A 26,346-nucleotide genomic window follows, 5' to 3' on the forward strand; every position below is an offset into this window, starting at 1 on the left:
GGGGGTGCATTGGTGCTAAGGAAGAAGCCAGGGCACCTTGGCTGGGCCACGATAGCTGGTTTCAGAGCTGTGGTAGTAGACACCACTATACCATACCAGCCTGAGTCCAGTCCTACCAATGCTCTTGCCAATCAATCACTCAGGAAAAAAAACTCAGGCAGCTATCTATACCAGTTGTCTCTACTTCGAGTCACTAGATGGCCATTCTAGGACTTTCAAAAAGGTTACCTTTAAATATTTGCAGCAGAGCAAGATATATCGACACATTTGCTGTAAAAATTCTTCATCAAGTTTCTGCAGCACTCCAAAGAACTATGTAACAATGAATGCCAGGCATTTCAATGAATCACAGAAAACGTAAACTTTCTCTAAATATCAGACCATAAACATCTAAAAGAAAAGGTGTGGATGTAGGTATGTGTAAATTTCTCAAAATTTGTATGCATACATGCATACCTAAGTACCAATAAAACCAGCAATATAAATATCAAATACAGTTCACTTAACTCACACTGGCTAACAAAAAGATGCATATGAATTTCAACTTACTTCTTTGGAAGTTTCATTTTTTTCACTTTTTCTTCAGCATGTTCATCAGCAATTCCAACATGGCAGCCTAATGCCAGCAGGGTTCTAGGACACAGAAATCAGAGATAAATTACTGCCAATGTTTCTATATTCAGAGTTGCTGCTGTGTATATAAATGGCAGTATAAAACAAATGAGACCTGTGGAAATGACAACAATATAATATAGAAAGATCAACACCAGCTTTTTTGTATATGTAATAAGCTTTCTGATAGTGTTAAGAAAATGCCACAAGATGTTCCTAAAAATTTTAGTAAAGATAATGAGTGGACTACCACAAAATGGAACTATCGCAGTCTATTTCATCTATATGAGGCATCAGTTGAAAGATTCCCTACCCTTGAAATATATACTTCTGCTTTATATACTTATACATACTGCTTATATACTCATTCATATTGCTTTATATCAGAATCTTTTTATGTTATGTTATGTACTTCAAAGCTGGTGAAAGAAGAAAAGGCAGGAAACATCACTTGTTATCCTTAGAATGTGTCATCTTTACAAAGAGAGGCTGTTATCCAGAGATTTTAATTGGATCTCGATTTTGTTAGGACATGCTACTGAAGAGAGGATGGACAGCAGAATGCATGATAAGCATTAGGCCAAAGCTGTCATCTTAATGCTCGGTACGGATGTTGCATATTAATCCACTTCAGAGAAAAGCAATCAGGCTAGACACAGTGTCTTGTGTACCTCAAGGCTTCTGCCACACAGCCATTGACCCAGGCATCCCATTCTGGCCTGACTCTGCAAGATGCAGCTCATTTCAGAAAACAAACACTCTCTACACAACCTTACAACAGGGTCGACAGTATTAATCGGGTTTTTGATTACTTCAGACCTCTTCCTTACAATCATAGTACCTGGCAGTATAAATCTTAAACCTCATTCATTTCCAGGATTTGATCTGCAACTCATTAATTATTTGTCCCTGCATTTATGTTCAATACTGCGTTAGCAAGTCTTAGTTTCTTTAGCCTAAGTGCATTACTAAAATATTGACATTGAAATGAAAAGAAATCCTGGACAAAAGTCAGAGACTGCTTTGGAGTCAGATCAGAAGTTTCTCAAAATCTGAGGGTGACACCCATATCTTTGATTGAAACTGATTACGCAGCAGAAATCACAAGTGTAAACCTTGGACTCCATTCGCAATCTTCCCAACATGGAAGAAAGCTGAAAAACAAGTTTTTTATTTGTTCTTGTTGCTAGTTAAAACAATATTTTCCAGTCTTCCCTTAACTATATTTACTGCTCTTGAACTGACTGGGGAAAAAAAGAGCATAAATATTGCTCTTACAGTATCTCTCTTGGCAGATGAATCGTATGTTTCAAGGAGATTCTTACAGCATGTTTTTAGTGCTAGATACATGAAGTAAATCCTACTGTTATGGTCTCTGAACCCTGATTTAAAATTAGACAGTAAAATCAGATACGAGGAAATCAATATGCAGTGGCCACCTCCTGCAAAACACACTATCTGCTAAGAATACTCCATGCAACTAAATTTCAACTGGCATAAATCATACATGATTCCTATGCAGCTATCACCAGCATAAGTAAGAGAACATATCTAACAGTGGAAAGCAGTACAAAAGAGCTAACCCCAGGTAAGCCTAAAATTTTCTTGTCATGTAAGACAGGAATTTGAACCCTACATTATCTTCGCCCAGACACAGCAAATTCAAATCAGAGAGCCACAGGAGGATAAAAAGGCATACCACACCACTAGAACCTGAAAGACCCCTAAACCACTTCAAAACAAAACAAGAAAACTGGAGGTGGCTGAATGCAGCCCTTGGCATAATATTGATACATGCAATTATCACACACAACTGAGTAAATAAGTAGAAACAGGAAAGTCAGTCACAAAATAGTAAGCATAAAAAAAAAAAAAATACAAGATCAAACTACAAAACACATAAAAGAACATGCAGAAACAGTATGAGCAAGCATATTTTAATCCCATGACATTTTCAGAGGTAACTCATTCCTGAATCTTGACATTTCATATAGTATATCATTTTTATAGTTCATAAAAGTATTCAGTCATACTGAAAAATATACAGAGATCCCAATATATTGAAAAGAAATGTTATGTCAGATAATGTGACTCAGAACTTCCTTGTTTTCTGCCTCTCTCATCTAGTAAAGCTGGCAGCAAAACTGGCAACTAACCAACAAAAAACCCAAACAATTACAGTAAGAGTTATTCTTGATGTCTTGCAACTTCTTCAAGTATGCAGTTCGGAGTTTGATGCAAACTGTAAAGAATACAGCATATAGCTGACTAGAGGAAGTTTCATAAGAACATTTTCTTCCCCTCTTCCCCATTCTCCCCCATTGAGGTCAACTGCTAGTAGACTAGAAACGTCTAGCAAAGAAATAGTCAAAGTAGCTTACAATTCAGGTCATTACAGTATGGATCATCTAGAATGGATTAGTGCACTAATTTTTCCACCTTTGCAAGCTTGCAGAAATGAACTGAGTAAGACACTCATTCTAGTGCCTGAACAATAGATGTCTACATGATAAATATAACATGATACTGCAATATTAGAACTGTATACTTCAGAAAACAAGGAGTAATACAAGAATGTAATACAGACTGAGCTCAGTAAGCATACAAATTTTGAAATCCATAGAAAGAATGAATGCTTTATGTTTTGGATACTATTCATTTAATGAAAAGGCTCTCTCTAAAGTAATAAAATTACTAAAATAAAAGTAATCTAGAATTTATATGTTTATAAAATTAAATTATTTTTTGTTTTGTAAGGGTTAGATTTAGAAAAGCATTGGGTCCTGAACCAGTAATCATGTAAAGACTCCTTAAATTTGTTTAGATATTTAGTGAAATAGGAGTGTGCATGTAATTCTGAGAGCATAATTTTTGTGATGCCCGAGTCATATTATGTAGATTCTAGAAAAAGATCCAGCTGTAGGAAAAGTTAATATCATCTTTTATAGTTTCATAAAATGGGAAGGAAGAAGCTATTCTGGACTGTTAGCACATTGCTGTGTTGACAGGGGTCTCAAAAGCTTTTCCTGAAATTCTAGTATCTAGGTGAAGACAAATATGAACTTATTTTCTTGCCTCCAGTGGGGTTCCATTTATCTCCAAATGCTTTATCTCTAAATAACGCCAAAATATCCCTACAGAAACTGTTTAACATGAAGGGTCATAAATATGTTCTTCATAGAGTAATTTCCTTACTGTGGGAATGGTGGAACAGTGAATAGCAGAGAGAAGCTGACTAGAGAAGGACACTACGAGAAATTCTATGAGGAGTGTTCTACCTAGCTTTCTACTATGAGGACATAAAGTCCTTATGAGTGTAAATGCTGTATTTCATTATCAGTTTGCAAAGCAAATTTTTTAATAATAGAGTACAAATGTTCCCAGAAAAGTAATATCACATGCAGATAGTAATCTTTTGTTAACACTTTGAACAGGAAAAAGCAACTATATTTTAACAAGGAAAAAAAAAATAGATTTCAACGGACTGCAAATAGGAGTGACTGGAGAACTGCATACACTGCTGGGCATTTATCAGTTTGAGAAATATTTTAACATGTTGATTATATGCGATGCTACGTATGAAGGAAACTACTTACACTAACAGATTTTCAATGCATCCATAGCAAAGTAAGAACTCACACCTGCTTGATTGACAAAGCTGAGATAAGGAATTGTTTCTTTGTGAGCCAGATAACCAGATTACTTGAATAAACCCATTAACATCCCACTGAAATTTTCTATCATTCCAACTGGAGACCTTCTATGACATTCACACATCTAACTGCTCATCCACAAAAGGAAGGAATGCCTACTACTGGTTTGTGGCAATATGCACAGATGACACAGAAATAGCAGCAAGGGGTCCTGAAGCAAAGGTCATCATTAGTCACATCCAAAAAATATCTATTGATTGTCGAAGGGTGCTTTATCAATGAATAAAATTAAAATAAATTAAATTAAATTGAATTAAACCAAATAAGAAGTGATTTTTTTCAAAGCATGGACCTATTTCTTTCCTCCAAACTAAATGAAAACTGCCTCAGTTGCAATTTCATAATCAGCATTACCACAATAATTCTAAAATTCCATAGATATTAAAAAGACTATCAAAGCAATTTTCAATACCAAATACATCATTCATTAATGTATCTCACTCCCTCATATTCATATTATTACCCTCACCTACATGTCAAATTGCAATTCACATGTCAAATTATAATTCTGGAACCTCTCACTTCCTTAGGAAACTCTCACTTGGGCTTCAAAAGTTCTAGCAACTTACTTCAGTGTTTCAAGTGACATCTGCAAGTTATAATTTCTCTCCTGCTCCGGCAATTTTGAGAACTCCACTAAACATGGGTGTTGTCTTTTGTTGTCATCTCTAACCTGGAAAGACAGTAAAGAAATAAGTTTAATGTGTCTTAAAAACTAGAAGAAATTTAAAACGGTCCAAAACACAAAGTACTTAAAGCTGATCCTGTCAGAATTACTCAAACTGAACAACACTTCAAAACAGCAAGTATTCTGTATCTCAGTGCATGATCATTCTGTTCCAGTAAGGCAGAATTTGCATTTGCAAATAAACTTCAGATTTGCAGATCTCAAGTGGAATAAATGCTAATTTGTACATTTCATTCTACAGATGTTGACAACAAATATGCAAAGTTCAAGAATAGTGCAATCTATGTTATGTTTTGACATACAGCCATAACATAACAACTCATTTCAGCACCATGTGTGAAAAATTATACATCCAGTTTGTATAAATACGTTGATATGAATAGTCCTGAAGTCCTTACCTGACAAAAGTAACGATACAAAGAATAAATCTACCCTACCTCTTAATTCCAAAAATGTTTGTTTCTTAGTTATGTCCATTAGTATATAAGCAGAATGCAACTGTTCAGCAGGCACAAATGAGTGGAACATTAATTTACTTTTACTGTAGTGACAGCAGAGTCATGAAGTCTATAATTTACAAAATCCTACATTTTATAAACTTAAGAACTTTATCAAAAACATTTCTAAACTGCACTACTCCTATACAGGTTTAGTCTAATACTGGCCTTAACACTGGCCATAACTAGGAAGGGCTGGGATAACTGAACAGTCTGCTGCTCTCAGGTTTGCATCTTTATCATGCTACAGCTCAGTCAACAAAATCTACAAAGATTATATCTTGCTAGAAGGCTTGATAAAAAAACATTAGTTTGCAAATATTAGCTAAAAGATGCCAGTGATAGTGTTAAGATATGCTCAGTCGAGACTACATTTTTATCCATATCTTAAAATACTTTTGTGTCCATCTGTCATGGACCATAAGCTCACCATTTATATTAATCTTTAAAGCTGTAACATGAAAATTATTGAAAAATAACATTATTAACAACTTTTGATCAACCAGGTAATTCTGCTGGAAAATGGAATGTTAACAGTCAAAGTTAAGAAGCCTAATTGTTGCACTTTTTCCAAATTGATCTTTACTCATTTGGTGAATATAAGATAGCTTTTAAATTCTTTTGGGTGAAAAAAGACCAAGGCAGGAATTCTCAGTGAAGTGGTACCATTGAACTGGGTGTAATCTGTTCTCAACAGCTTGATCTGTTGTTCATATACAGAATTAGATTTGATGTTTTAGAAGGATAAGAAAGTCAGTAGCATATAAACTGCCATGAAATTTCTGACTTTCAGAAAAATAATCTATCACACATAAACTGATTGCTTGCCTTGCATATTGCATCAAATAAAAGAGCTTTTCTTTGGATATTTTAACGTAAATGTCTTAAAATGAAAAAGCTCTAGCATCATGGCAATAATTCCATACACAGTATCTAAGATTACACCTAAATAAAATCATAATATTGGGACATAAACATTGTGTGTTAGAGCAGGGGAAGGAAAAAGTCATCTGCAAACCATAAGCTATTTATAAAGTTTCTCTAATTTCAAGTCCTGAGTGTTAATTATACACGAGTACCCACAGAGTGAATATGAACATGGATCACTGATAGCTGAAATTTATTTTTTATTTATCATCTTCTATTTTTGTCAGTTCTGTGTTTTTCTGTAACAGTATCTAAACTGTACACTACTACTCAATCTAGTTTGTTTAATCTCATAAAAAACCTCACATTTCTCTATAACATGTCTGAGTAACATATTTTTGCATTTTGATCTAAGCACATAATAATTATCAAATTGAACAGCAGTCACTTGTTTATGTTTTGGACTGAAAAATATTTACAATCTCCAGGGGATATTTATTGTCATTTGATGGGATTAATGTTCTTTGGACAGGCAATACAAGCAATTAAACTGTCAAGCTACTTGATCAAAATCATTAGCAGCTAAAATGAGAAACAACTTTTAGCAGACACTGAAAATCTTTACTTGCAGATTTCTTTCTAACACTTATGGTAATCTGCATTAATAAAGATTCAGTATAGGCTCCAAGAAGAAGGACTACTTTAGATCTGTGTACAGTTAATATAAATCTTGGATGTCAGGTGTTTTCCTCAGAATTCCAATGTTAATTTAATTTCCCCTACTAACACTCTCTTCACTGTACAGCTACATTATATAATACTCTATTATATATTCAACATATTTTGTAGGTTACCTTCCTGCCCCCCCCCCCCCCTTTTTTAGAGCACAATATAAAAATCTATTGCCTTGCAAATACATTATGTAAGTGGCAGAACTCTTGACACCTACCCATTCTTAATTTTTTGTGGCTGGTTTTAAGTGTTCAGCAAAGTTTAATAGAAACAAAGATATGCAGATGCATCTGATGATTTCAAGTTGGACACCTAAATACCACTTCATGTTCAGACTTACAATGAAGCCTGTTAACAAAAATCCTTAATTTTGCTACATTAGCTTGTTATTTTACTTTGTTACATGTATAAAATGCAGTAGTAATATCACATGCAATATTGGGTATCACTCTGGTGATACTATACACAGATCTCATGAAATAGGTATGTAGGAGGGAATATAAAATGCAATCTACAGCAGATTTTTTTTAATAATCTGGAAAGACATTTAAATCTACAGATTCTCTGTCATTAGCCTTTAAACTTTTTGACTGTATGAAAAAACACCACTAGCTACCATATATAATGCAACTTGCTCTGAATTAAAAAGACCAAATCTAAGATTAAAGGACTCATATGTGTGTGTCTAAACCTGCTAATTTCTGTTTCATGCCTTCCCTCAGTACTCAGTAACTGCAGCCCATCAATTCAGATAACTAGAATTGGCAACAGTGGCTTAAACTAATGAAATCATCTGTGAGAAACCAATATGATAAAGAGTCAGCCTCCAGAAGATGATCAGCATATACTTTGCCATATTCCCAAAGTGAACACACCCAATCATAAAACACTAAAGCTAGACAGAGAAAGCTGAGTAAATTAAAAGATTTAGCACCTGGTTTCATTCTGAATATAGCTACAACATTTATCGCTGCTTAATTTGATACTTACTGTGTATTGTTTAAATTAAAATAGAGTTCAACTGTACAATTAGATTCTCGATGGTAAGTAATGATACACTAAAAGTTCCTGCAGATTGCTTCACAGCTGGTATGATTATACCACAATTGAAATGTTTTGACACATTAATTTAACTGAGGTTTTGTGTTTGATTTGGTGGGGAAAGCAACAACAACAACATCTAGAGATCTTCTCTGTTAATCGAATTCTTTTAAGTAACTGCCGTATGCTACACCAAATATAATACCTATGCCCAGTTACATTAAACCTGTAATCTGAACTCCTCAGAAGACCTAAATCTTTTTAGTTACGAAAACAGAATACATAAATGTTTCTAAAGATGCACACGTTTTTACATTTACATGTAGTATCTACTGTATGTTTCTATATACTCTTCACAGCAATAGTTCTTCATAAACAAGTCCAAATAACTAGCTTGTACTAGTTTTTTTTATGACTGATTTTTTAAAAAAATATCTAAATCAACAAAATAGACTGCCTTTTGTATCAAAGCAAGAAGCCACATATTTTTTTTCTGTCATACTCCGCGAAAAGTAGGAAAGAGATAAGAAAATAGCTATACGGAGCACCTAATAGAGACTGAAGAAGCGGAGAGAAGGAAGGAGAAAAGCAGATTTAATGGAATTTCCTATAAGCAATACTTATTTCTCATGAAAAGTAAGTTTGGGACTTCTAAAAGCGTTATGTCAGTCAGTACATGTGAAGAGAACCAAGAATAACTGCTTTTATTGGCTTACTCCACCAGGCAACTAAACTTCTTGCCCCAAGAACGTGAAAAACCCACTATGTGCTTTCTGTCCTGGCAATTAGACTGGCTGAAAATTTCAGCATCAAACAGCTTTAATACCAGAATTTTTGGTTCAGAAATACACAAGCACTGTTGCTTTCCACCTGGTTCTGGTGGAAAGAGTCTAAAACCCTACTAATTTCGGAAGGATGGAAAAAAATGTAGTCCCATTAGCACTTTGAACCAATGTGCTGAATAATACCACATAATTAACAGAAAATTAAGTTGGAAGGTACATACTGGTCCATACTGCCAGCCAAGTTCAATCTTATTCATAACCCAAAGTTCATGGATGTTCTCTGCTAATTTTTCTCTAATCCTTTCCAGGTGGGGAGGCAAAACAATCTAAAGAGAGAAGAAAGAAAGAGGCTATTACAAATAAGTTGCTTGACAGCACCACCCAAACTTTCATAACAGACAAACTTTGTACAAACCAGATCTCTCAACTAAACCTAAATTATCATTCAGTTCTTACTGACTAAAGTGAGCAAGAATTCTTAGATTAACAGAAATACTTTAACCTCTGCACTTACAAGTTCCAGAGTTTGACCAGCAAGGCAAAACAGTTTTAACTCCAACATCTCCAAATGGCACAGAATACATTGCTGGCAGCTGGCTAGAAACTACTCAAACCGATAGTATTTCTCAGCTTAAAAATGCTAAAAATTTCAACAACCAAGGTAATGTTGTGAAAAACACTTCAGACAAATATAAGCATTTGAGAACTGAATCCCATTCAAAAAAATTAATTAGATGAAGATGGCAAGTGACAAGTGAAATCAGGACAGCACATCTCTACCTCCAAAATTTGCAATCAAGTCTGCTTTGCCTCAAAAACCAGAGACCTCACATACACAGTACTGTGAATCATGATAACGTTATCCTAATTTTTGGTGTTACAGAACAGTAATTACATGACACATTGAGAATGCTGTATTTAGTGCATAATGGCTACAAACTAGCAGATTTGTTCTTTTTTATGTGGTTTTTTTCAGGAACAAGTTCCTAAAGAAGGTAAAATCTGAGCACAAAGTATACAAAAATTTATATCATCTCAAACTCTGGTCAAGTGTAAAATGAACTCTCATTATCTGTGATCAGAGATGGAGCTCTCCAGTATCAAAGAATTCCTGGTCTTTGCAACTATGTAAAAATAAAATGAAAACTGTAACTTCAATGTATGCCATTTACTGCCCACAGTGAGTCAAATGCCACTCTCAGTAACCTGCAAGTCCAATAAGAATTAGAGCTGAAGCTGGTCTAAAAGTCTTATCGTAATACAAAGTCTTCAATAAATGTAATTAAACAGTAATAAAAATGTCTAGTAACAGAACAAGAAGTTCAAATATTCTTTTTTTGCCTACTCTAATATTAAGGGTAAAACATTCTTTATTACAGTGTTTGTGAACTCAAATATATGACATTTCTAGTGAGTGCTATAAGGACTTTACGCACCATTTATCAGCTTCTCACAATGGAACATACCAACCAAATCCCAAGAAAAAACAAGTTTGAGACAAGCTGCAAATTCAATCAAATGTGAAATAACATAGGCCTATAATATGTGTATTTAAAAATGAAAATACAATCTTTCATTTTTCATACCTGGCTAGTATCTACAGGAACTGGAGTGAAAGCTGCTTGTGACAGAGAGATAGTGGGACCCAGTAGGTCTCTTGTATAGCTACGGTCCTGCTTGTACTCTCGGCTATGCTCCACTTTGAGCTTCTCTTTCGGTAGTACAGCTTCAAAGCAAGGGGCATATCCAGGTGGAGGAAGGAACTTGAACTCTCCATGGCGACCTCCAAGTAAGAAACGTACTCTGTAAACAACAGAGTTACTTTAGATAACTGACTCATCTCTGGTGTCAAACCTGATCAGTTTGTAAGCCTAACAACTGTTGAACATTATTTTTTAAAAAAGAAGAAAAAAAAATCAATGTTGCAGCTTCTTTGCATTGTTTACAGTTCAACTTTCTCTAACTACTGCTGGAGTTTATAAAGTAGGAGGTACAAAAAACATGGGGAAAAGGAAACAATTCTCTCTTTTAGTTAATTTCCGCTTCCATAAAAGTATTCTAAATCATGAGACCAAAAGAGAAGACAGAGAGAGAGAGATAATAATCAGTTTACTTAGCACACCTATGCAGTAAACAGCAGCCTTTCAAGTCTCGGAAGAGATTATAACCCAGAGTTATCAACCAACCACCTCTGAACTCTCTCTGTTGAGGAGCTCTCCACCATCTTCCATTTGAGAAATGAGCCTGAAAACTCCATGCAATATGGTTCTTTCTCTTCTCTCACACAACACTAAATTCTTAGGGTTCAATACAAAAATCCCCTGTATTTTCTTCCCTAAAACTTATACTTGTCATGTTAGTAGAAACCTAGGGAAAAGCATTCTTTCATTCATTAACAAAATGGTGAATGGGTCATGGGTTTTTGTTACTGAAAAATTCAATGAATGAGGTGATCATGAAATAGCCATGACATAATACTGAAAAATCTTCCCAGAACATTGCCATCCAGAGGGAATCAAAAAACACCCAAAAAACTACCCTTACAACAGAATCATTTTGTCTCTTTTCTATTTACTGAGTGTCTTGTAAGATTTTTGTCAATGCTATACTGGAACACTCTCCAAAAACACACTCAGCACACAAATACTATCTGTCAAATATTTCTCTCATGACAGAGATAAAGCATTCAGGGTTACACTTTTGCATTTCATGGCATGCACGCCTACAGTTTTACCATATCGTATCTCCTTTATTATCCAAGGCAAAGTCTAAAAAGTGCATTTTGCATCTGGAATGAGAGGCTGGTATGCTCACTGTGTGATAGCTCTTGGCTTCTATAGTATTCACCACAGTCTTTGAATGATCCTTCACAGAGCATTGCTCTGTTTCCAGCAGAAATTAGCTTTCAGCCTTTACCTGGGCCAGTCCTGCTAAAGTTGGTCCCCCCACTGGAACATCACACCATCTTTTTTAATACTATAGTCTCAAACTATTCAATACATTGAAGCAGAAGTCTAGCACCTGAATTGTGACTTGAAATTTTATAGAAGACCAGTACAGCAACCAGAATACAGATTGACTGAATTCATATCAACTCATCCTGCTGAAAAGAAAGCGTACCACCACCATTTCTTAAGGTAAATGCAGATAATGCATCTTCAAATAATAGTTACTATCTCATAACAAGTGAGTTAGGGCAAATATATTTTTAATATGATGTTTTTCTTCCCATATAGGTCCATATATGCTGTCCTGGAGTGAATGTGTAGCAATGTGTCAGCTAAAAAATGATAATGAAGCTGTTTCTAAGATCTATCTGCAAACCACCTGAATACACTGGTGTGCTGAAAAACAACAGATGCACTATCTCTTCAGGACTCCTTTATAGCTCTCACTATCCAAGAACTGGAACTGTGCCAAAGAAGCAGATGTCAGAAAGGGAAGTGAGAGCAAAGTCAGCTAGGGAAATATTCAGCATATGCATATATACAGGAAAAAAAACAGAATGGAAAAAAAAAAAAACCAACCAACTACACAAGATGCTAACTTTATTCCTGCAGAGAAGCTGACAACTGGGAAGAAGAGGCCATCTATGTTGAAATTCTCAAACATTCCTTGAACTGGCTGACCATTTATCCGGAAAGAGATGCTGGGGGCACTCAGGTCCAAACAGCAGCTAATAACATCATCAGTTCTTAACAGATGTTGGTTGGGAGAATTTACTGTTCGTGCAACACAACCTACGTAAGTAAAGGAGACACATTTAGCAAAACTTCTGAAAATTGGACAGGTTTTCACAGCAGTCTAAAAAAAGAGAAAGAAAACATAGAAATGGAGCAAGAACACATTAATACACAAATATCTAACCTGTAACATCCAAGACCTGATTTTAAGCTTGCAATATAGTGAATAGAAGCATATAATCGAATCTACAAAGCTATTTTAATCATAAATTATACAATTAAATTACATTTAATGCAAGTGAAAATAATTACTGATACGCATATAAAAAGTCAAAACCAAGAAAACTAAATTTTATTCCTCACAGTAGTAGAAGTACAAATTGGAAAACAACCATTAGTATCCAATATGAAACCTACTATACTTTACTAAAGAATGCTTCGATATTCAAGATAAGGACAAATATCTTTCTTCAATTTTTTTTAGGCAGAGTAAGGTACTTCCTGTTACTGTGTTCTGGTTTTGGCTGGGATAGAGTTAATTTTCTGTCTAGTAGCTGGTACAGTGTTATGTTTTGGATTCAGTATGAGAAGAATGTTGATAACACACTGATGTTTTCAGCTGATGCTAAGTAGTATTTAGACTAAGTCAAGGAGTTTTCAGCTTCTCATGCCCAGCCAACAAGAAGGCTGGAAGGGCACAAGAAGTTGGGAAGGGACACAGCCAGGACAGCTGACCCAAAGTGGCCAAAGGGGTATTCCATACCATGTGACATCGTGACCAGTATATAAACTCGGGGGAGGTGGCCTGAGGGCGAATCGCTGCTCGGGAACTGACTGGGCATTGGTTGCTCAGTTGTGAGCAATTGCATTGTGCATCACTTGTTTTGTATATTCTAATTCTTTTATTATTATTATTATTATTGTCATGTTTTAATTATTATTATTAACATTAATATTTGCTTCCTTTCTATCCTATTAAACTGTCTTTATTTCAACCCATGGGGTTTACTTTTTTTATTTCCTGATTCTCTCCCCCCATCCCACTGGGGAGGCTGCGTGGTGCTTAGTTACTTGCTGGGGTTAAACCATGACATTAAGGGCCACCCTCACAAACTTGTGTAAGATGATACTACTCAGTTTCATAATCAAACTGCAAACCAGCATTTTTCTGGCATATAGAAAGACAGCATCAATTTTGAGGCATATATTCAGTAATATATGTATTTTTCTTTAATAAGTTTTGTATGAATTCTAAAGGATCTAAATGATCATTATCTCTTGCATCAAATTACATTTATATAAGCACACCTGCTTCCCAAGAGAAATAACCTATAGAACACAGAAATATAAAATTACTGTTTCTGAAATTTACAGCCATTTACAACAGAAAATTTATGGAAAAGCAGAAAAGTTGTATGAAAATATAGTAGACATATTTTCCAAAAATAACATATGCAATGTCTGCAAGAGATAACCCACAATGCATATTAAGAACAGAGCACTAACTTTTTAACTATGCTGTCCAACTTTTGTAAATGTCAAGGACTTAACTAAAAGCATTATATTTCCAAGAAGATCAAGATTGCATTTGTTTTTAACAGCAGCAAAAATAATAATATAAAAATCTCAGTAATTCTTTGAAGATAAATTTTCATAGACACACCACAACCACCACCTCAAGGAAAAATGAAAAACAATACTTCTGATACCCTAGATATGGCAAATGATTTCCTGATACTGCCACATAATCTGCAGACTGTAAGACAGATGCTCTTGTGCAATCTGCCCCTCTTGATAAGGCAGTCAGCAGTATAGTTGGGGGGGGGGGGGGGGGGAAGTTTTCAGATGCTCTTGCTGCTGCCCTACACCCTTTCAAGACAGGATGTCCTTAGCTCGGTTGCTGTAAGAATAGTCAGTTCCATGAGCAAAGACAGGGGAATGACATGGAGCAATCCTAAGGGCCCCTCACAAATCAAGAAATCTATGGGAAACACTGCTGAGAAACAGAGTAGCAGCTCACAGCCTAAAGAATGGCTTGCATGGAAACTACCTTCTACCAGCTCTACATCCCCAAACTCACAGAGCACAGTAGAGAATAGCAGAGAAAAACATCACAATGGCTGAGAGTTGGTTACAAATAAATCACACAAAGAGACAATTATTTAATGGCAGAGATAACTCTAAGAGTTATTGATGAAGAGTAGATACTTCATCTCCTTAAGGCATACTACTTGAAACTAGATGCTTTTTTAGATATTAAAATTTAGCCAGATATAGGTTATTGGGATCAATGCAAGGCTGATTGTTAACAGAAATATGTACCGGTCTTTGATGAACATGTAGTCAGACCAAGTGATCTAAGTGCCTTTTCTGGCCTTAGGCTTTAAAAATCTGTGAGTTCCACTTCTCCATATTAGAGAAGTAATTGCAGGATTAAAAAAAACAAATATAAATTAAATGTGATTCTGGTAAAGGCTTGGTCCAGAACAGAAACTCAGGGATAGAAATTATTGTTGCTATTCATTAATGGATTCAATGCTTCACGCTCAGAAGATTATTTTTAAAATGTCATTGGAGAGACTTACCAAGATGCAGCCTGGGATTGTGGAAGAAAAAGAAAGACCATGATTTTCAACACTCAACTACTTAGAGTCCTTCCAAGTTTGAGAGGTATTTGTTACATGAGAATGTCAATGAAGACAGAAATCTTTTCAAATCCACCAGCTACATCCACAACAGAGATTAATGTACAAAAATTGCATATACCAAGGTGATCTGACTTCTTTGGCTAGGCTGGATTATTGACTTGAGAACCACAAACAATTGTTCATTTATTCTGTTGTAACATTTCTAATTAAAATGTTTCCAGTGGGTAGAAAAATAATTTAGATTTTCATTAATCTTTTGTTTCCTCCCTAAAAGCAACCCTAGCTGCAGAAGTTATTTCAGTTGGCTCATTATTTCCTGGTTCTTCTACTTGATCTGACAAACTCAGTTATGACACAGCTTTTAATGACACCATTAATTATGCATCATTGTTCCCGCGTAATTCTCACTATATTTGAGAGGCAAAGTGGCAGCTACTTTCCTAAGATGCCACTCCAGTCGATATGTTATTACTTAATAATACAATTCATTGCTATTTTGATTGGAAAATTCTTTTGATATGTAAAATTGTATTCTTTTCCAAGTACCAAGCCACAATGCCTCAAAACTTCAAAGACCTTGAATGATACATACAGCTGACTCACTAAAATGTCTCTCTTGTCGGCTAAGGAGCTTTAGAAAATTTGCTCCTATCTTCAGAGTGGCAAGAATTGCCAGTCCAATGAGCCTAACCCAGTTTCCAGTCAGTTCTATGGTTCACCATTGCCCAATAACCTCTCAGAATCAAAGGAAAAAAAATTCCGTCAACAAGGTGAAACCACAGTAGAAGCTTTTCTCAAGAAGTTTAGGACTGTCCAAGTGTAGGACTACCCATTCTAAATGATAGCTGGGAATGTTTTTGCGAAAGTTAAATTATGTGAAAAGGATTAAGATAAAGAGAACAAGCTTGCTTTCTTATTCTGATTTTGCTGAGCTAACCCAGTTTGAAGAGAGAATAAGATATTTGCATAATCAACAATAAATACAAATACTTTAGATACTCACTCAGTTCAGCTTCCTTTAACACTAGAATTTGCGTACAGAAATTACTATTAACGAAGAGATCCAAGCTGCGCCAATAACATTTTAAAGATGAATACCTGATCAAACACACTACATGCAAGCTAGGAATACAATTCTGCAAGTCTTGCAACAAACAGTCAGTCTTAATGTATGTAAATAAAACATGACTACAAAAAAAAATCTGGTTTTAAAATGCATAGCAAAAAGCATACTTAAAAATATTTTTTCACCCCTAAAGTATTTCTAAACTTCTAAACTAAAGACCCATATTAAAAATCTGTTTAAAAACAAGAATAAAAAAGAAAAGAGAGAGTCCTGTGAATTAAATCTCTCTAGCTGTTCTTACATTATCATACAGGAATTACAAATTGGGACGACTGTTTGTCAGACTTCATTTTTTGCAGCTTTGAAGTTTTAAATAAAATCTTTACAGTTACTATGAAAAAAACCAAACCATAAATCATTCCCAGGCTGAAACATAAATTATTAGTCTATCTATCTGCATTACTTTGTATAAACCAATTTTTTCAATATGCAGTGTCAAAACATATTCTGATATAGAGTACTGTTTCTGTATATTCCTAGTGTCAACTGAAATACCTGATTCACTTTGCTGCAGTTGAAAACAAATTCACTGGAATTGCAAACAACGTTCTAGTATTTTAAAAAAAGAAAAACAAACAAACAAAAAAATCAGGAGAATACCTGACCACAGATGCAGACCATCGAAACCATAGGAATACAAGTCATCACCAACACCATTTCCTCCCCATTCTGCTCCTCCCCCTGGGTATGGTGAGTAGCCCTCTGTTGAAGCCCAGCCTACTCGTAGATGAGTTGATTCTGCAGTCACAAAGGGCTCTAGATGGTCCACCATAAGTTCATAGTACCATTTTCTGTATTGGGCAGAGCCTTCACTAATCCCCAAGAAGATGTTGGGTCGCATGCTTAAACAGAAAGAATAAAAGTAGTTATTAAAAACTTATCTCAAGAACATGATGAAGTACTGCAGACTTTTCATTAAACTCAAATTTCATGCTTGTTTTATGTGATTAAAACAATAGAAGTAATTTTATTTAATAGAAACATAGACTACCAGGTTGGAAGGGACCTCAAGGATCATCTGCTCCAACTTTTCTTGGCAAAAGCACGGTCTAGACAAGATGGCCCAGCACCCTGTCCAGCTGAATCTCAGGTGTCCAGTGTTGGGGAATCCACCACTTCCCTGGCGAGATTATTCCAATGGCTGATTGTTCTCATTGTGAAAAGCTTTCCTCTTGTGTCCAGTCAAATTTCCCAAGGAGTAACTTGTACCCGTCACCCCTTGTCTTTTCCATGTGACTCCTGGTAAAAAGGGAGTCTCCATTTTCTCTGCAGCCACCCTTTAAATACTGGAACATGGTGATCATGTCTCCCCCTAAGACTTCCTTTCTCAAGGCTCAACAGACCCAGTTCTCTTAGCCTTTCCGCAAACGGCAGGCTTCCCAGTCCTTTGGTCATCTCTGTGGCCCTTCTCTGGACCTTTTCCAGCCTGTCCACACCTTTTTTGCATAGCAGGGACCAAAACTGAACACAGTATTCCAGGTGTGGCCTGACAAGAGCTGAGTAGAGTGGGACAATGACTTCTTTATCTCTGCTGGTGATGCCCTTGTTGATGCAACCCAGCATCCCCTTCACTTTCCTTGCTGCAGCAGCACACCGTTTGCTCATATTTAGCTTGTTGTCCACCAGGACCCCCAGGTCCCTTTCCACAGAGCTGCTCCCCAGCCAGGTAGATCCCAGCCTGTGCTGCACTCCTGGATTATGTTTCCCCAGGTGCAAGACCTTACACTTGTCCTTGTTGAGCTTCATAAGGTTCTTCTTAGCCCACTCTTCCAGCCCATCCAGGTCTTCCTACAGGGTGGCTCTCCCTTCCAAAGTGTCCACTTCCCCACTCAGTTTGGTATCATTGGCAAACTTCATCAGAGTACACTTGATCCCATTGTCCAGATCACTTAAGAAGATATTAAACAGTGTTGGGCCCAATATCAATCCCTGGGGGACTCCACTTGTGACAGGTTGATGGTTTGAAAAGGAGCCATTTACCACCACCCTCTGGGTGCAGCCTGTCAGCCAGTTCCCCACCCACCACACAGACCACTTGTCCAGACTGTAATGCATCAGTTTTTCAAGGAGGCGGCTGTGGGCAACCATATCAAAAGTCTTGGAGAAATCCAGGTAGATAATGTCCACCACTTGCCCCACATCAACCGAGCAGGTTACTTTGTTGTAGAAGGCGATCAGATTTGTCAAGCACAGCTTGCCCTTGGTGAATGTGTCCTGGCTTTTCCCAATTATGTGTTTCATTTGACTTGTAATAGCCCCTGGGAGGATTCATTCTACAACCTTCCCAGGGACTGAAGTAAGACTGATGGGCCCATAATTTCCTGGATCCTCCTTTAAGGCCTTCTTGCAGATGGGGGTAGCATTAGCCTTCTTCTAGTCTTCTGGGACATCCCCCAATCTCCACAAATCCTCAACGATTATAGAGAATGGCCTTGCAATGATGTCAGCCACCTCTCGTAACACCCTTGGGTGGATAATGTCAGGGCCCATTGATTCGTAGGGGTCAAGCTCTTGTAATAGTTCACATACCACCTCTTCCTTCACAGACCATGGGTCTGTGTGTGCATCAACCTGGATTTTTGTTCCCAAGGCCTGGGGCCCAACAGTGTTGGTAAAGACAGAGGTGAAGAAAGTGTTGAGAACCTCTGCCTTTTCAGTGTTGCTGGTGACTTAATTCACCTCTCCTGTTTAGCAGCAGGACAACATTCTCCTGTTTCTGCTTGTTGTTTACATACTTGAATAACCCCTTCTTGTAGTTTTTGACATCTCTGGCCAACTCAATTTGAGCTGAGCTTTTGCTTTTCTGTCTGCGTTTCTGCATACCCTGGCAGCATCCTTGTAGTTCTCAATGAGTATTCATCCGTTTTTTCCATCTCTGGCATGCTTCTCTTTTGGTTTTGAGCAGACTCAGAAGCTCACAGTTAAGCCAAGGGTGTCTCCTGCTGCACCTAGTTCCCTTACCTTTAAAGGGGATGAACTGTTTTTGTGGTTCCAGGAGAGCATTCTTGAAAAACTCCCAGCACTCACTAGCTCCTTTATTCTCCATGGAAGCTTCCCATGGAATCCCTCCCAGCTAAGCTCTGAGCAAGATGAAGTTTGCTCTTCTAAAATCTAAAACCTTTGTCTTAGTACTAACCTTCAGCATGCTCAGCAGGATCACAAACTACACAATATTGTGATCACTGCAGCCAAGGCTATCACTAACTGAGATATTACACAGTAGGCTTGTGAGTAGCAAGTCCAGCAGTGCCTCATTTCTGGTTGGCACAGCCAACATTTGTATGAGGAAGCAGTCCTCTAGGCACTCCAGGAACTTGATGGATGACATGTGAGCTGCTGTATTGTTCTTCCAACAAATCTCTGGGTAGTTGTAGTCACCTGTAAGAACCATGTTCTGTTGATCAAAAGCTTGCTTAAGTGACCCAAATATTGCTTCATTAGCCTTATCATCTTGGCTTGGAGATCAGTATCCCCCTTGGATATGACCCCTCTGATCTTGACCCAGAGGCATTTCATAGGGCTTCCACAATGGCCACAGTTGAATTCTATACATTCAAGATTCTCCTTAACATATAGCACGACTCCTCCTCCTCTTCTTCCCTGCCTGTCTTCACGAAACAGCCTATAGCCATCCATCACGATCCTCCACTCATGTGAGCTGTCCCACAATGTTTCAGTTATTCCTATGATATCATAACTTTCTGACTGGGCACGGACCTCCAATTTCTCCTGTTTGTTCCCCAGGCTGCACGCATTGGTATACATACACTTGAGGTGGTTGGTCTTCTGGTTCTCATCTTGTGAGGCAGCTAAGGAACATTTCTCACTGCTCTGGTCGGCCTGGCTTATCCCCAGTTAGTTGCAATGGCATGAGCATTGCCACTTTTGACCCCACCCCCCATGTCCTTCAGTTTAAAGCTGGCCTCACCAAGTTGGCCAGCCTGCTGTCAAAGATTCCATTGCCTCTTCTAGACAGGTGGATCCCATGCCTCCCTAACAGGCTATAGTCATCGAAGAATGTCCCGTTGTCATAAAAGCTAAGACCCTCATGATGGCAGCAGCCACGAAGCCAGAAGTTGATTTCCATTATACGTCTATTTCTGGCTGCACCCTTTCCTGTAACTGGTAAAATGGAAGAAAATATAACTTGGGCACCAATACTTTTCACTCGTACCACCAGGGCTCTGTAGTATTCCTTGATTCTGCCCAGTTTCCAGTTTGTGGTGTCATTCCTGCTCACGTGAGACAGTAGCAATGGATAGTAGTCTGTGCTCTTGACAAGTTTCACCACCCTCTCAGCAACACCTTGGACCTTAGCTCCCGGAAGGCAGCATAATTTATTTATTTATTTACTCTGGTGAAAAAATGCTCTATACAGTTAAACTAAAAAAGTGTTTGTTTCAGTAACTGAAACAGTATCCTCACTCAGATACCAATAATAATATTTTATGTGTTTGAACATTTAATAGATGTTAATTCCTATATACAAAAATTACGGCTATTCACCAGTCACCAATAGAAATGTAGTAAGTATACACTGCAGGTTTAATTTTACACAGCAAACTGCGTTCTATAACATTGATTAACCATTCAAGAGAATAACATTTAAAAAGATACAAAAGTAAAACATCAATCTATTTCAGAATTCTCTTGTACCTCTTCCTTCCTTATTCCAAGTCTTATATAACTTAGTAATTTGTAGCGGTTGTACCAATCTTTAATGCCAATTTGATGTTCCTACTGCTGATGATTTTAAAGTACTTCACAAGCATACTTAAAAGGCAAAACTATTACTGTGCTTATTCAGTATCTAGTTAAATAGCAATATGTAGAGTCATACATCTAAAGGTCATGGGGAATGAAAAGGAAAGAAAACTATGCTTTTCTAATGTAATTTTGGGATAATACTGAATCTAGAATCTCATCCCAAAAAAAATCTGTCTCCAGACAATTATTACTGTTTCAGCTTTGTACTGAGAAAGCCATCTAATCCTGAATTAAAGCTGTAGACTACAGAAGTATCCAAAATCAATGCTAGGTATATTTGCTCAATGGTGGGTTACCCGTATTGCAAAAAATCTTTTAGACCTCTACGCTGAATGTATCTAGTTTTCACATCCCTCCACTGGATTGGGTTATAACTTCTATAAATATTTTCTTTCTACATGCAAGCTGCCTAATCAACAAAAATGTAGCTTTAAGCCAGTGCATGGTATGCCTTCTTGTGTAGGGAATGCAGGAGGAGGAAGAAGGGTTGATACAGGCTGTTAAATACAAGTCAGTATAAAAGCAGACTTTACTGATCTGATTGCTTATAAAATAACTTGTTTTATCACATAAGACTAATACACTTTCCTTCTAGTGGTATATCGGGTGTCTTCTGCCGAAAGTTTAAGTATAGATACTCTTCACTTTGTTAAAAGTGAAACATTTAATCCCCTTAAAAATATAAACAAAACCTGCTTGACAAAAAGCTATCCTCCAGAAAAGTCAAATCACTTGCAAGTTATTGGTAAGATTACCAATCGAATCTTTTCTGCCTGAACACAGTATCAGCTTTATTATGCCTTTGTCCAGACTCCACAATTTAATCAACCTAATCATCAAAATTATTCTTTTTAAATAGAGGTTTGTGAACAGAGTTTTCCAGTCCCCTGAAAAAGTATGTTAAACAGCAATATCTTAGTTCCTTTGCCAATTATTTTTGGTGCGAAGTATGCAAGTCTCAGTCTATCACTAAATGTTTTCAATGTTTCATTGGTCTTTCTGACTTTTGAAAAAATAATCTTTTTTTCCTTACAACTGCAAGAATATGAATATTCTCATTCACAACTTCCTAATTGTCCTGGTTTCAGCTGGGATAGAGATAATTTTCTTCCAAGTAGCCGGTATGGTGTTATGTCTTTGAGTTAGGTATGAGAAGAACGTTGATAACACTGATGTCTTCAGTTGTTGCTAAGAAATGTTTAGTCTAAAGTCAAGGATTTTTCAGCTTCTCATGCCCAGCCAGCAAGAAGGCTGGAGGGGCATAAGAAGTTGGGAAGGGGACAGAGCCAGGGCAGCTGACCCAAAGTGGCCAATGGGGTATTCCATACCATGTGACATCATGTCTAGTATGAACTGGGGAGAGCGGGGGTGGGGGGATCACCGCTCGGGGACTAACTGGGTGTCGGTCAGTGGGTGGTGAGCAATTGCGTTGTGCATCACTTGCATATTGCAATCCTTTTATTATTATTGTCATTAGTGTTACTATTATTAGTTTCTTCTTTTCTGTTCTATTAAATTCTTCTTATCTCAACCCATGAGTTTTACTTTTTTTCTGATTCCCTCCCCCATCCCACTAGGAGGTGGAAAAGTGGCTGAGTGGCTGCATGGTGCTTAGTTGCTGACTGGGATTAAACCATGACACTAATGGAGAGCAAAAATATGTATTAACCACATTTGCTTTGTCTACAGACATATATGGGAAAGCCAGTTCTACCTTCCCTGTACAAGATCCAAAGTCAGCTCAGAAGCTCAATCAGTATCCATACATTTAAAATTTCTCCTCATGTATTTTTAACAGAAGTTTTTGTTAGTGATTGTAGTTTATCAGTTGTCCAAATTTATTGCTGACATGGAATGATTCCCATTACACCATCTTTCCATGTGTTAAACATGTTGGTGTGTTAACAGATGTGTTGGGAGAAGTCAAGTCACATGTGGTTAAGAAAAATATGAGTGAATATATTAGCTATAAAATTGTCAAGTTCATTTCACCTTTAGACTTGAAAAGGCCTCCTTGCAATATACAGTTGTGGATTTTTTTATGTTTTTCAGCATCTAATAAATCCTATGAACTCTGAATTATAAGTACTATTTCTATGTTTCAATTTTCATTCTCACTTAATGATTCAGACTTTTTAAAAGACGTAAGCTTGAGACAGAGGAAGATCCCAAGAATCTTCACTTGAAGCCAGATTCTTCTGCCTCAGCATAAATTCAAACTCTGGATAAACATTTACTTTGTAAATCCTGCTTTGCTAGTTTAAGATGTTACTAGCTTCATCTTGTTATTAGTGTCTGCTGGAAGGTACCTTCTACAACTCTGCCAGTGGAAGGAAGGGTTAGGGCATTCCCTAAATATCCCAGGCACTGGTAAAAGTGTTTGGCACCAATTCTTGATTTTGACCAAAGGTGATTAGGAAGTCCTCACAAGATCACAAACATAAAGGCAGTCACAGGACACTGGCTGACAAAACTTTCAAAGCAGAGCTAGATCTAGACAAGAATCTTTATAAAAGACTACAGTTTCACAGACTTAAAGCAGTTTAGACCAGCTTTAGCTTGTGGCAGCTCTCTTTTACCCAGGTTTTGCTTCTAATCAATATTGCGAAGAGTATTTAAAATCCTAGTAAGAATAAAATAACTTAATAAATTTTTTGGAACTAAACCAGGTTTTCTGCAGTGACTATTTCTTCTAATCACAAGTTTTATTCTGTTTTGTTCATAGATATGGATTTTTTTCTTTTTCTTTTCACCTGCTCACGTGGTTGACAAGGCGTGTCTGTAAGAGCAGATCTCTTCCTGGTAGGAGATTATCACAGATTAGATGTTGATTAGACCGAACAGCTACTCCATGACAAACACAGAGAGAACACAAAACATCCAAAACCTGAAAAAAAATAGATTATTTTAATCTTAAATATTTTTTCATAATCATCATGAGTTACTTCAGGCAATACAATGCTATATACCTTGTTACTGGAATACATGTAAGGGTATGTAGTTCATCCAACATTGTACTTCTAATTTACAACAATTCTGAAATTCTCCTAACAATATTAAGATGTATTTTTTCCTGCTCCCCTTGAGAATTAGTGTGTATCAATGTTTTCATCAAAAGGAAGATAATGTTCCCCTTTGCTTCTTCAAACTGCTCATATACCTTTTAGGAAAAGTTTCATTCCTAATTATGAATACAGTATTAAAGTATTTGAAATCTAACTTCTACACAGAAAAACGTGCTTGCTTTGTTCACAAATGTTCACCTAAATATACTTCTCTTCTTTGCCTACCTTATGGTTTCTTCCATGTTTGTCCAAAAGACAGATGATTGACTTAATATGTCCTTCCTTAATAATGTTTAGAGCTTCTGGGCTTTCCACCAACACACAGTGTAAAACCTCCAGAATTCCTGAGAAAAAAAAGAAAAAATGTTTATTCAAAGTGCATGTAAGATCATAACTGCACATAATACTTCCTAATATATTGCTCAGCAACATGGAATAGTTTCAAAAATCATGGTATATGATAAACAAAACCAAAAAAGGATTAATGTACTTCTAGATTTCCCAAAATAAGTGAATGTAGTAAAAATCAGAAAGGACAGGAAAAACCCTGTAAACTAATTTGAAGTTTTAATAATAAATATGTGATGATCAACTCTCACAAATTCAAACAAACTGGGTAAAATACTGGTTTTCAGTGAAGAGGTGAAGATTTCACACTACATACATATTATATACATAAAACATGCTCTCCGTATTTACAGTTTTCTTTTTCTTCCCTTAGAAAACCATATGAACCACTAATGAAAACATTTACCTCTGAATTAGAGAGCAGAGGTAAATTCCCAGTCTACTGGACCACTGTGAATAATTTTCTTTGTGTATGTAACAGCTATATTGGGAACCACACCGATGTTCTTAAAAGAGCAAACAAACAGAAGGTAGTATGAAACTAAGATGTGCAAGGAAGAAAGAACCACTAAATCTCCAGTGGCCCCTCAATTAAATGCAATTCCAGTTCCAATAGAGCAGCGGTCATTGCCATCAAGAATCATTAGCCTTAAAATGGTTCCCTGCAATGGGGCAGTAAAACAGGCTCCCATGTGTACTGGATCAAGTCACCACTTTTTGGGCTCTTCCACATTTGGCAAAGACAAATATTACACAAATATTCATTATCAGTTGCTACAGTTGTTGCCACAATGAGAAAAATCGGAGCACTGAGGGAAAGCTGAGAAGCAGTCTTAAACCTAGAGATATGCAATTCCTGTTTGCGCTGTACAACTCTCATCATTCTGTCTTCATCCCTGTATTCAAGCCACGGCTCCAAACACTCAGGTTAACCCTTGCAAAGCAAGATTCATAGCATGAGTCTTCCGCTCTTTGCCATACTCTCTTTTACTAAAAGAAAAATGTTAGCACTGTAAACTCCCCTTGATGTAGGGAAAAAAAAATCATCAGGCAAAACCACTGTCTCAGTAAGAGTACTCCTGTCTTCCTTTGATCATAGTAAGGAAGAGATCATCAGCTGCTACAGTTGAGTAAGACTATGGTCAGCTAAGGGAAAAAAGTTCCACACAGCTACTAACTGAAGACAGATTTTTAGTCTCAGTGTCAAGACAGTCTGATGACAGAAATGATGACAGAAATATTAGATTTGAAACAGTATTTATGCTGATCAGCTGCCTCCCTCTCACCTTAACATTCCAGGTTGGAACTAAAGCTTACAGAGGGAAGCAAGTACTTTTCTGTTAGATTTCCACTGGTTTTGAATAAACCACTGAAAGAATGTGTATCATAACTAAATGACAGCTAATATTTAAGAATTTAAAGATGGTGTTTCATCCACATAACTGTCCTCAGTATGCATCTGAGGTTTTCTGAATTTGTAAACAATAAAAACAAGCTTTTCAAATTGTAAACAATAAAAAAAAATAGAAATGCAAATTTCAGGAAAAAGAATATGCATTTTGATTTATTGGGGGAATTTTTACACACACACATCCCCTTTTGGTTTTTTATATAATTCCTGAGGAACAATACAATATGGTCTGGAACATTATAACTAACTGATCTTAAATCCTCTCACAAACCAAAAATTAAAAATTAAAAGTTAATTGAACAAGCATTTTAGAGACAACCAAGCAAAAATGAAAAGAAAAGCTGAAAACCAGAAACTCTGAAC

General features: G+C 36.7%; 1 protein-coding gene across 4 annotated transcripts in view; it reads right to left on the reverse strand.

Moving 5' to 3' along the window:
- The window catches only part of RYR2 (ryanodine receptor 2), a 452,105-nt gene that overhangs the window by 190,980 nt on the left and 234,779 nt on the right, over positions 1-26,346 (reverse strand). For all 4 annotated transcript variants that reach the window (XM_049830593.1, XM_049830592.1, XM_049830591.1 and 1 more), the window contains exons 17-24: positions 24,450-24,568; positions 23,913-24,046; positions 16,993-17,234; positions 12,483-12,675; positions 10,522-10,738; positions 9,157-9,261; positions 4,895-4,998; positions 550-633 (exon numbers count right to left, since the gene is read on the reverse strand). In XM_049830593.1, the coding sequence (XP_049686550.1) occupies positions 550-633; positions 4,895-4,998; positions 9,157-9,261; positions 10,522-10,738; positions 12,483-12,675; positions 16,993-17,234; positions 23,913-24,046; positions 24,450-24,568 (1,198 nt within the window). The remainder of the gene's footprint in view (positions 1-549; positions 634-4,894; positions 4,999-9,156; positions 9,262-10,521; positions 10,739-12,482; positions 12,676-16,992; positions 17,235-23,912; positions 24,047-24,449; positions 24,569-26,346) is intronic.

The sequence above is a fragment of the Accipiter gentilis genome, chromosome 28, assembly GCF_929443795.1.
Source record: "Accipiter gentilis chromosome 28, bAccGen1.1, whole genome shotgun sequence".
Lineage (NCBI taxonomy): Eukaryota > Metazoa > Chordata > Aves > Accipitriformes > Accipitridae > Astur > Astur gentilis.